The sequence below is a fragment of the Henckelia pumila genome, chromosome 4 (assembly GCF_033568475.1).
Source record: "Henckelia pumila isolate YLH828 chromosome 4, ASM3356847v2, whole genome shotgun sequence".
Classification (NCBI taxonomy): Eukaryota; Viridiplantae; Streptophyta; class Magnoliopsida; order Lamiales; family Gesneriaceae; genus Henckelia; species Henckelia pumila.
Genome location: NC_133123.1, coordinates 140,650,838 through 140,662,787, shown reverse-complemented (window position 1 = coordinate 140,662,787; position 11,950 = coordinate 140,650,838). Strand labels below are relative to the sequence as shown.

Here is an 11,950-nt window from a genome sequence, read left to right as displayed (position 1 = left end):
TGAATCTGATTCTACTATTACTTTGTTGTAAGTTGTAACCCAACTCCTTGACCCAACTTAAAGCTTTGTAGATTGCCATTGCTTCTGTTTCCTTTACTAATGATGCCTCCCCTTGGTGCTGTTTTATTTTGTATATTATAAAGGATCTGTTGAGTCTCTAATTTAGCTGATTGATTGAAAAATTAGAGAGTGAGAACATGTAGGAAAAAAATTATATAAAGTAAAAATGATATGTTACTACCACATCAAAATAATATATATATGCTATTTGATTAACGATAAAATAGATATTTATGATACGATCTCACAGATCTTTATCACAAAATTAACCCATAAAATCGTCTCAATTTTTATGTCAACTGAGAACGAATCCTAATAAAGTTACCTTTTTTCCGTAATCTCAAATAATTATAATTTTGTACGCGTCATTTTAGCTTTCTCCTGACTAAATTGTCCACACGCTAATGATATTCTTATTTTATGGATAGTGGTTATTTATTTTAACATTATATTCCCATCGATAACCTGAGGTGTTCATTTTTTTAATTATTTATAACGCTAAAAAGCAAATATTCAAGTAACACGAAATTTTGTTGGCATGTAGTTTTTCTGGTTTTCTTTACTTTTATGCTGCATTTGGATGGGTTGGACTCATTTATTCTGAAAACGATAAAAGACGAAAAGAATATACTTTGATGTGGTGATAAGATTATTACATTTATCTTCTCAATAAAAAAAGATCATTACATTTATTTTATAAATTTATGAGAAAGGTAAAGTTCTGGAGTATCGTTTGGGAAAAACAGAAAAGTGATCGAGTTTGAAAATTTTTTGAGGATTGTTTTTTTTTTTTTTTTAAAAAAAAAACAAGGGCACTTAAATCTTTAAAATTTTGAGAAGCAAAAAAAAAAAAGAAAAAAAGAAGAGAGCTGCAATCTTCTTCTTTCCTTGCTTTTTAGAGTAGCCAAACCAATGCCACATTGTTGATTAATTTGATCCAAATTTCAACTTCTTCTTAAAACAAAATTTGATCAAGTTATTCAAAACTTATAGCCTTACATTGTGCAGAAGTTCACAAACAAATAAAAAATTTCTACCATTATGCTAATTAATTACATACGAATCACATCCAGAAAGGGAAAGGGCAACAACATATGATGATCGAGCGTACAATTTCTATTTTTGGAATCAGATTGCATGTAAAAGCCATGGGATGACAGGAGAATGCATGTGGGAAGCCATCAAGGTTAAGCTTTTTCTTTTAGTGGAGAGTAAATGGTACCAATAATTTTGTTATGTATTGTCCTTGAATAAGCAGTGGTTCACTTTTCTGCATAGAAATGAGATTCTATCATGTGTCCATTTTCTTGTATATGAATAAATACAGTACAGTGTGTGACCTTTATCACCAAAGCATGCTTTAACAGCTTTCATTACTGAGTGGTGTACCATTGACTCGAAATATGAATCGCCCCACAAAATTACATTTAAATTAATTACATTGCCTCGTGCTTTTGCTCTCTTGTTGCATAATTTGTTGGTAGACCAAGCAATCCATCACAAGAGACAATTGTTTTGAAATTTCAAGATATACTTTCAATTGGAATCAAAGAAAGAAAGACGGATACACAAGAGGTGATTAATGGGAGGGGAGGTTGTGAATTAACTGCAAGAAGCACAACCTAAAAGTAAATATAGACATAGCTCATGTTTGCATTCTAAGTTCTTCATGTTACCTGAATCGTGCCTCCTAACTTTTTGCCTTCCGCAAAACCTCCTTCAGAACCAAGGATATTCTGTGAGACATATGGTGTTCAAGAAACATTTCTTTGACCCGTATGTAACCTTTCTTCCCCATTGTTGTCCTCGTCTCCACGTGTGTTGCTAGTTGAACGATATTTTCTGCAAGTGGTGTGAGGCCGTCTTTCCCAGCTGGATGTAACCAACCAGTGGTGCCGTTCACAACAATTTCCATCGTGCCGCCAGCTGCAGTGCCCTAATGTACAAGAAATTCGTACTTAGAGGTGCTTGGGGGATATTGAAAGTTGAGATGGATTCTGGGTAAGACAAGACAAAGACGGTTTAACGAGGTTTCTAAATGAAAAATTCATCCAAATTATATGCTAAGCAGGCCTAGTTGACAGAGTAAACATTGATCAATAACGACAGAGCTCCATGAGGAGTTCAGGTCCTGTTAGGATCGAAAATATCTTTCTCAATTATATGGAGTTCAGATGGGTTAGTAAATGAACTCTTGTCTTTCTCGTGTGTCTATGTTAATCAATCAGTGCGGAAGAGATTGACTAACAGATCGAACACAAATCAAATGACTTGGTTGAATTCGTGAGTGAATGTGTTTGACAGATAAGAAATAACACAAAGACTTGTTTCTGGATGTTCGGAGCTCAATCTCCTACGTCACCCCTTCTTCCACCTCGAAAGGATTCACTCTCTTCTAGAAGACTTTGATCTTATACAAGCAATTTGCACAGATCCGATCCAAGATTGGACTTACACTGCTGCCTAATCTCAGAACTCCTAGACACTCAAGAACACCCCTTGTCTGTTTCTTGTTACAAAGGTAGTGTTTTACAAAACACTCAACTGATCTGATATAATCTTACAACTCGATATTTCTAATCGTGTATTCTCTTCTCTTTCTGTAGCTCTCTTTTTCTTACGCTTCTTAACCTCTGTTTCTTCTTTTCTTCTCTTCTTGTATTTATAGCCTTTAGAAAGTATCCGTTAAGGTGTCGACAAGTCTCCTTAATTTGCTCTTAGATCTTGACTTTCTGGTTCTTTGTTGGCAACGTTCAAATCTTCTTTTAATGCCTTTTGTCTTTTAGCACAAAAGCTCTCTGACATTCTAGGCTCTTCCATAAGTTCTTGATCTGTTCTGTTTCTGAGAATCATTCGGTCTGAATGTGGCTTTGATCTGTACTATGTGCAGATCAATTATGATCACATAATTGATCTGATCTCAAGACATCGTGAACTTGATCTGGCTTCTTTGTTGCCTCCATTGATCTGCTCGATAACTTATCTGTTCTGTTTCTCTTCTGATCTGCTCAGTTGATGTCTAAGTTTGTCAAACACCGAAACTTAGATCTTGAATTTCTAACAATTTCCTCCTTTTTGGTGTTCGACAAAGATAAGCATTTAGTCTATCATTTTTCCTTTCTTGACAATCGCATCAACTGGTGATATATATTTTGATATGCTCTCTTCTTCTTAGGTTGACTGATCTCCATAAGTCTGTTCCCCCTTAAAAGGTGATGTCAAATGAATTTTTCAAATTGCTAGCTTGTCTGATCTGGTCATGTCTGAGCTTTAACTGATATGATCTGGTTCAATTGATCTAGTCTCTTAGTTGATCTTCATCATTCCAATTGATCTGGCTCGTTTATGATTCGATCTGATCTTTTCTGGTTCGATTGATCTTGTCTGATCTGATTGAACTTTGATCTGGTATGGTTTGATTTGTCTGGTCTGGTCCAATATGATTTGATCTGACGTTGATCTGGTCCAACTTTAATCTGGATTCTTATCTCTTGCTCTGTATCTTCGAGTTGATATGTTACCTCCAAGTTGATCTGGTTCCTATTAGATACATTGATCTGCTTTGCTCAGTTCTTCTATTCTTCTTCTCGACTGATCTGCTTTCTTCTTCAATTAAGAAGCCAGAGAGAATCTTCATTCCCCCTCAATTTGTTGCGTTTCTCTCCAGATTTTGTGTTGTGTGGTATGTTCTTGTGATCTTCAAAATCTCTTTTATATGTAGATGAAATCCCATCGAGCTTTTATTTTTCACAGTTCTTTATCTAATCTCCGAGATTGATGCGGATTCGCATGCTTTTCATAGCAACAGCGCTATCGCGCTTTGGAGGAGCGCTACTGAAGCGCTATCGCGTTTTGGAGGAGCGCTAGGAGCGCTATCGCGCTTCCAAGGAGTGCTAGGAGCGCTATCGCGCTATTGAGGGGCACTATCGCGCTACTTTTTTGTTCTACTGAGCGACAATTTTCAAAAAATCATATCTTACAATCTAGCCGTCAGATCAAGCTAAAATTTGGACAGCAACTTTAAAACATCTTAAACTTCATTATGAACGGTGGAGATTGGATATAGTTGTCTCTAACATCCTCTGTAATTTTTTGAAGTTTGCTGTACTGTAATTCCTTTCTCAATTCTTCTCAGTACTTGTCACCTGCAAATACAAATAAAAATATGTTATGGTACCCATATCTTATGTGGGTCCTCGATGGATTAGTCCTTTAGGAACCCAAGCTTTGATTAATCTAACAGGTCGATCATTGAAAGTGTCTCATAAAGTTTGTATATTGTGTCGTGTGTGCTGGTGATATATATGTGAATGATAAATATGATATGCATTGTGTCGTTTGTGCATTGGATATGTCTGTCTAGATTGATTGTACAAGTTAGGCCTCCAATATCTTTTTTGAACGGATCTATTTTTGAAATAAGGTGGTCTATGTTGTACCTTCATAGAGTCTTCTCTTGCTTGACCATATCCAGAACGAACTGGTCTATTTTTTATCTGGCTTGAGTTAGAACTCTCTGGTTCCACATATCCCAATCCTCGATTGTAAAGAGTTTTTGGTTGAGATATAGGTGAACTGACATGATTATCAGGTTCTATATTTTCATATATCGTGCTGGACTTGACAAATTCACATAATTTGAAGTGTTCTTGTCCAGACAGGATTGAGTAATTGGCTCAGCTTGTTTGCAGTCCTTGTCACTAAATCCGAGACATGTCTTATCTCCAAAAGATTTTTGTGACTCTTGCATCTCAGTTAACAATGCTGATGACTTATTCCAGGTGGTGTTCAGTTCAGTCAGTCTTAAATTTTCTAATCTTAATTGCTGACTTTCCACTTGTAGCTTATCAATTTCTGTCTTAAGCTTGGCAATCTCTGCTTCTAGACTGATTTTCTCAACTGATGTTTCCCAATTGGGTTCAGTTGAGCAGTCCGACAAATCATTTTTCTTGGCCTTAACTTCCTCAAATGCTAAGCACAGTCGTTGATACTCTTTACTCATGTCATGTAATGCATTTGCTAAATCTTTTCGTGTAAATTCATCTGAGTTGAAATCAAATACCTGTTCACTGGAGAAGAGTTGATCTGATGATTGATTGCTGATAGGTGGTTGGTCACTTTTGGCCATGAGGCAGCTATCTTCATAATCATCAGAGCTTGATGAGCTAACTGGATGGCAAGATTCCTCAATAAAAGCGATTGGTTCAGTTGAGCAACGTTCGAGTAAGTCAGATGGATGAATTGGTTGACTTGTGCTCTCATCATCATTTGATCTGGAACTATCTGAGCAGCAGAGTTCTTTAAGATCTTCAATCATTGGACTCCTGATCTGCTCAGCCTCCTCATCTGTTCCAAGCTTGATCAACTGCTGCCAAAGATCCTTAGCAGTGGAGCATGTCTCAATAGTTTTGGCAGTACAGTTGTCCACGGTGGTGTACCAGAAGCTTTTAGCAATCTCACTAAATGCGGCCATTTGAATATGTTCAAAGACGAGAAAGTACCTCTCTCTGATACCACTTGTTAGGATCGAAAATATCTTTCTCAATTATATGGAGTTCAGATGGGTTAGTAAATGATCTCTTGTCTTTCTCGTGTGTCTATGTTAATCAATCAGTGCGGAAGAAATTGACTAACAGATCGAGCACAGATCAAATGGCTTGGTTGAATTCGTGAGGTGAGTGAATGTGTTTGACAGATAAGAAATAACACAAAGACTTGTTTCTGGATGTTCGGAGCTCAATCTCCTACGTCACCCCTTCTTCCACCTCGAAAGGATTCACTCTTTTCTAGAAGACTTTGATCTTATACAAGCAATTTGCACAGATCCGATCCAAGATTGGACTTACACTGCTGCCTAATCTCAGAACTCCTAGACACTCAAGAACACAGCCCTTGTCTGTTTCTTGTTACAAAGGTAGTGTTTTACAGAACACTCAACTGATCTGATATAATCTTACAACTCGATATTTCTGATCGTGTATTCTCTTCTCTTTCTGTAGCTCTCTTTTTCTTACGCTTCTTAACCTCTGTTTCTTCTTTTCTTCTCTTCTTGTATTTATAGCCTTTAGAAAGTATCCGTTAAGGTGTCGACAAGTCTCCTTAATTTGCTCTTAGATCTTGACTTTATGGTTCTTTGTTGGCAACGTTCAAATCTTCTTTTGTTGCCTTTTGTCTTTTAGCACAAAAGCTCTCTGACATTCTAGGCTCTTCCATAAGTTCTTGATCTGTTCTGTTTCTGAGAATCATTCGGTCTGAATGTGGCTTTGATCTATACTATGTGCAGATCAATTATGATAATTGATTTGATCTCAAGACATCGTTGAACTTGATCTGGCTTCTTTGTTGCCTCCATTGATCTGCTCGATAACTTATCTGTTCTGTTTCTCTTCTGATCTGCTCAGTTGATGTCTAAGTTTGTCAAACACCGAAACTTAGATCTTGAATTTCTAACAGGTCCCAAACAAGTTATTCTAGAGTCACAAACAGATTGTACCTACATGGAGATATCATATTCCGAAGCATACAAGTTTAATGAACTCCAATGAAATGGATATATGAGACAGATGACAAGAGCAGAAAGTTTACCAATACAGGGAGCTGAAAAGCCATGGCTTCAATGGTTATCCTCCCAAAACACTCTCCACGTGCCTACATGTTAACAAAATGTTATTCTCTGGTCTGCATAATGACCATGAAACTAGATTCAGATACATGCCAGATATAACAATAACGCAGCCGCATCAACATTTTGAAGCCAAAGTAAGAATGCTAGTTTATATTGGATAATATCAAAAGAACTGTTTATTTGCCATATGCCTTGAAAATAATCATAAAATTAGAAGAGTTTATCCTGAAGCTACGGAGATTCCTATACGTGTCACTTTGCACTCAGCAGTTTGTGGTTTATTCTTTTTTCTCGCAGTTTTTAGTTGAACCGGAAGGATGTCATTACGTGAGGTCTAAATTACAGAATACAACTGAAAGTAATAGCATGAAGCCAGAAATGGAAGGCATCCATTATATGACAATCGGATCTCCATTACTTGACTTAAACATCACCCACTGACCAAGCTGGCAAGCTGGCAAGATGGCAAGATGGCCTGAGATTGTAAAACTGAGTCAGCAGTTCAATGTCCGCTTTGATTTCAAAACTTTAAGCTTAAAGAGAACAAAAATCCCCTTTTGCTTAAACCTATACATTCGATTATTTTTATAAGAAATCACAACACAGAAAACTCCAATAATAAAGTTTTAAAAATATGCTCGATCAGGATTTTTCATTTGGTTTCATCTACAAAAATATCTGCGGATATTTTTGTCTGGTATCTCATAGTCCACAATACTAAAGCACCAGATCTTACTCAAAAAAGGATGCATATGACATTAAATCGGGGAAAAAAGAAACTTAACGTTTGAGTGTGAGCAGAACAAAACTAGGCATTGACAGGTACCTGAGAGTTTTGGACAAGCACATCAATAGAAGCTAGATAAGGAGCAACATTCAGGGTTTTGTTTACGAATCGCACACTGTCCTGAATCTTTTTGTCAGCCACAAAGTTGCGCAGTTCTGTTTCAAATTTTGTCTGAGCGCTCATGTCACTTCCGACTATTACTGCATACACTGGAGGTAAATGCAAATTCTTCTCTTGGATAAGTTGTAGAGCTTCAAAGAAAGATTTAAGAAATAGATCCTGTCCTTTACCGCGGGAAACACCTGAAGCAATTAGACATCCATCGCTCAGGAACTATTCATCTATGTAGCCAAAATAATGGCTGCCACATAGGCAACTGGTTTAAGGAAAGCACAATGAATAAATTCACAACTTCTTGGTAAGTAAAGCATACTGTTGATAATGGCAAACAGAAGATCATCTTTTCGGACTCCAAGAGATTCCCTAATATGCTCTCGAAGGACCCTTCTTGCCACACTGTCTTCAGCTACGTCCATCAAGTCTTTGCTATTCCCAAGGTGCACAACATAGGTCGCAGGCATCTTAATCCTGCAACATTGGAAGTGGAAAAAGACAAATACTAAGCCTTGACCCCAGGTTACCTCTCTTTTGAATTTGCTCAGATAAGAAGAGAACATCACCCAAATCCAGAGATATTCAACCATACCCTATACTAGGTTTCACAAAGCTTAGAACAATTGTTTGACATCACTGTTCCTAGAGCTTAAAAGATTTATGCTCATTACTTAAATACACTATCATTCGTAAAGATACCCAAACTAATTCATGAATCTCGTACACAACTGAATCACGCATGCAAAGTAGCATACCCCAATCTCTCATGAGTCCGGTTCTTCCAATAGTCAGCAGTGGTATGTGAATCAATCATGGCACCTGCAACAAAAGGGAGGTGCTTAACATACTCCAGGTTAAAGTAATGCCCTCGCATTTCATGAATCCACCACAAAACCTTTGGGAGCACACGGGGCACATTATCTTTGAGCACAGCATCCAGCCATTTCCCAGCCACAGCTGTATTTAAAATGACTAAATCAGCTTTCAGAGCCGTGTCAACCGCTTCCTGCCCCTTTGCAGGCAAAACCTTCATGAACGAGAAACTTTATTCAGATGATGATTCTGATGCATTGTTGTAAAATCGGATTCAAACCAATTATCCCACTACATGAACCTCAACATACCTTCACTCCTCGGTCAGTCATTCTTTGCTCCAAACTATGGATAAATTCATCGGATTCCATAGGCTTTTGATTGGTGATCCAGACAATTCTCGTGCCAACAGCTCTTAACAAAAACGCAAGTTCCATCAACAGTAAAGGCCCACCTGTGAAACATCATCGCAAATTAAAATGTCTACCCTGCATTTTAATGCTCGTAGCATTTTGAAAATGATTACACCTAATTTCAATATCAAATTCAAGATAAACCAAAAAAAAAAAAAACTCTTGAAGCAAACTATAAGCAAAAAAGGTTAGAAACGCGAATTACGCTATTACAAACTATTCCTACTTGAGATAAAGATCAACATATTTTTCACTAAAGACGAAAAAAATTGTTTTTTTCAAATAGGAAAACTGTCATTTCTGTAGAATTTAACCAATCGCACTTCAAACAAAAATGTCCGAACAAGTATTAAATCGATCGGTTCTAACCGGAGAGCGAGAGTTCGTGGGAAACCAAAAGAACAAGCTTCGAATTCATGAAACTGAGAGGATTTTCTCCTTTCTGAACGCCGCCGCCGCTCTCCGGTTCGACTGTGTCGATTCGAGGGCCAAAATTTCCGTACTCAGCAGAATTACAAGAATTGAACGAGGATCCGATGAAGAAGGCAATGGCGGTGGAGAGGGCGAAGCAAAGCAAAATCATCAGCGGCCATCTCTTCTGGACCGAAATCATCCCCGTCGTCGAATGCTTCGGCATTATGCTGTATGATTCCGCAGACAACTGGAATTACGCCATTATTTGGGGGAACAAGTTCGAGAATTTGAGGGGCTGGGGGAGCTGGATTCTCATCACTCACTCGTTCACTCTCACAAGTGTAAATAGATTAACGCAAATAATTCTTAGATTAAAAACTAATTACAACATGCGTTTGTGAAATGCTACAACGAAAATTGATTTTCCTACGTTGGGGGAAAAATAAAAGAGCTTATACACTCTCTCTTAAAAATAAAAATAAAAAATCATTTAAGCTTTTATCTTTCTTGGCTTAATTATTTACAATATCTTGTGAAATATCAAGCTGGTTGAAATTTACAATCACTTGTAACTATCTGTATATTTAAATTTTGAGCATCACACACCTAAAAACATATACGGATAAACACCGTATCTTCAAGATTTGAAAACATAATCTTTGTAATTTTGAAAATATGTTGAGTTAATAGAGTTTTTTTGCACACAATAACGTCGAGATTTCACGAAGATTGAAATAATATATGCTATTAACCTTCTTTTTTTTTTTGTGTATAATTTTCGGTCCCTAAAAGTATATAATATTTACGAACTAGATCATGTCACATGAAAATTCATGTGTCCAATTTATGAACATTTCCATGCATGTATTCAATCATTGATTGACTATCATTACCCAATAAATTGTTAATTAATTCCTCGAAAATACTAACAATATCATTATGATTCAAAGCTTCACGAGAATACAAATTATTTAACTTAAAACTTATGTGTACAACCACACAAAGTTACAAACACACACAATAATACAACAGCTAGCCATACATATTGCTAAACTTACTCAAACAACAATCATGCCAAACTTTGATTTTAGTTAACTTCACGACAATTTTTCCTGACTTCCCCATTGGTACCCACGAGAGGACTAATGTTCCCCATTCTAACCATAGACTTGGCAAACTGAAAGAAGAAAAGGGATCCATCTTCTGCATATCTTCTCACCAAATCTGCCGTCTGTTTCACGTCTCCGGTGACCAGAACTTCGTCGGAGTTAAGAAGCCCTTTGCCCCACAGTAAAAGCTTGAAGTATTTGTTGTCAAATTTGACTGGGGTTGAAAGATCGAGAGGAGAAATGTTATTGTCACCACCATTTTGAGGACATGCAGACTTGAGGTCATTGTAGTAATTTCTCTCCAGGGTTACATCCGGTTGGTTGTTGCCATTTTGATTGTACAATCTTTGTCTGAATGTCACACATCTAGCGACTCCAATTGTATGGCCTCCTATAATATCATATATAGTGATAAATTCAAATATATATATAGTGATAATAAGAGTTAAGTTGTAATGATAAAAATCTTACCAGATAAAGCAACAAGATCATCTAAGCCAAGTCCTTGGCGCCTGAATTGTGTGATAAGAGTCTGGATGGTCGAGTTCGGAGCCGGAATGTCGGTGTTCGACTTGGTGAGACTTGCTACTCTCGAGTCCCTCCTACCCAACGGTACTTCCCAATGAGGTCCACCACTCTGCAGTGTTCATAATCATATCTTATATCAAATGAATTTGAAATCTTATAGTATGTGTGACAGTATTTATGGGTTGTGTAAATAATGTTGAGTTGAACTTGTTAAGGATCATATATGTTTATCAGCTTACTAGAACAGTAGAATCCCGGGCAGCAAGAGCAAGAATGTCTGCACATGAAACAGTGTGAGGGCAGACTTGTTCGAGTTTCACTTTGATTTCGTCGATTACGTCGAATCCCCTGAGGGAGTTTTTGTTTGGTCCCGAATTCTTCTCACTCACAATTGTCGAGCTATCATCTAGCAACACAGATGCATCACACCCCTATAACAATAACAAATAGATAAGCATAAAATGTTGTACCAAAAATTATTTAAAAAACAGAGAAGAAGAAGAGGAGGAGAAAATGAAAGCAATCCTTAGTCTTGATTAGTAATAGGCTTGTACCAGCACAAAGCAATCATGAAAATGGAGTCTAAGCAAAGAAGCAGCCATTCTCGAATCTTTAGCAATAGCATTCTCCAAGACAGACATGATGATTTCATTAGCTTGTGGGCATGAATACTGGTAGAACTCGGGTATAAGACCTGAGTAGTACCCGAAACCCGAATTCGGAAAACCTTCTGGCATTGAGCAAGAGATCAAAACTAGTGCTATCATGCTGGAAACTATTAACTTGAGACAACCCATTTTCGGGTACGTTTTCGGATTGTAAATGGCTTGATCAAATCACTTGTTTTTCCAAGTTTCTTGGTGAAGTTCTTGTTCACCATTTCTTGATTTTTATAGTGCTCAAATTTGATCATGTTAACTAACTGCTCTTGATATATGTACCAAATCCTCTTCTTGTTGAAGAAGAAGATTGCCTGTTATGGATAATATGCGACCATTTCAATTTGTACGTAGACGTAGTTTGGATGACATTAGGGTTTGAATTTTGAGACAGTGTTTCTGGTTTTAGTTTCACCTGCTCCACGAAT

At 37.1% G+C, this 11,950-nt stretch overlaps 2 protein-coding genes across 5 annotated transcripts; both read right to left on the bottom strand.

The window, feature by feature from the left end:
• Positions 1-1,021: 1,021 nt before the first annotated feature.
• LOC140865263 (uncharacterized) lies at positions 1,022-9,620 on the bottom strand. Of its 4 annotated transcripts, XM_073269845.1 has the most exons (8): positions 9,182-9,620; positions 8,711-8,853; positions 8,342-8,613; positions 7,906-8,060; positions 7,512-7,774; positions 6,646-6,708; positions 1,737-1,996; positions 1,022-1,330 (listed from the first exon to the last, which is right to left on the bottom strand). In XM_073269845.1, the coding sequence occupies exons 1-7, from the start codon at positions 9,447-9,449 to the stop codon at positions 1,751-1,753; spliced, it is 1,410 nt and encodes a 469-aa protein (XP_073125946.1). In that variant the 5' UTR covers positions 9,450-9,620; the 3' UTR covers positions 1,022-1,330; positions 1,737-1,750. The 4 variants fall into 4 exon arrangements, with proteins under 4 accessions (XP_073125946.1, XP_073125945.1, XP_073125948.1 ...); XM_073269844.1 differs by lacking the exon at positions 1,022-1,330 and having other exon boundaries at positions 1,444-1,996; XM_073269847.1 differs by lacking the exon at positions 1,022-1,330 and having other exon boundaries at positions 1,815-1,986.
• Positions 9,621-10,138: 518 nt separating this feature from the next.
• On the bottom strand, positions 10,139-11,749 carry LOC140865334 (peroxidase 9). Its single transcript, XM_073269942.1, has 4 exons — positions 11,418-11,749; positions 11,103-11,294; positions 10,807-10,972; positions 10,139-10,726 (listed from the first exon to the last, which is right to left on the bottom strand). Exons 1-4 carry the CDS (start codon positions 11,658-11,660, stop codon positions 10,314-10,316), a joined length of 1,014 nt encoding a protein of 337 aa, XP_073126043.1. The 5' UTR covers positions 11,661-11,749; the 3' UTR covers positions 10,139-10,313.
• Positions 11,750-11,950: the final 201 nt, after the last annotated feature.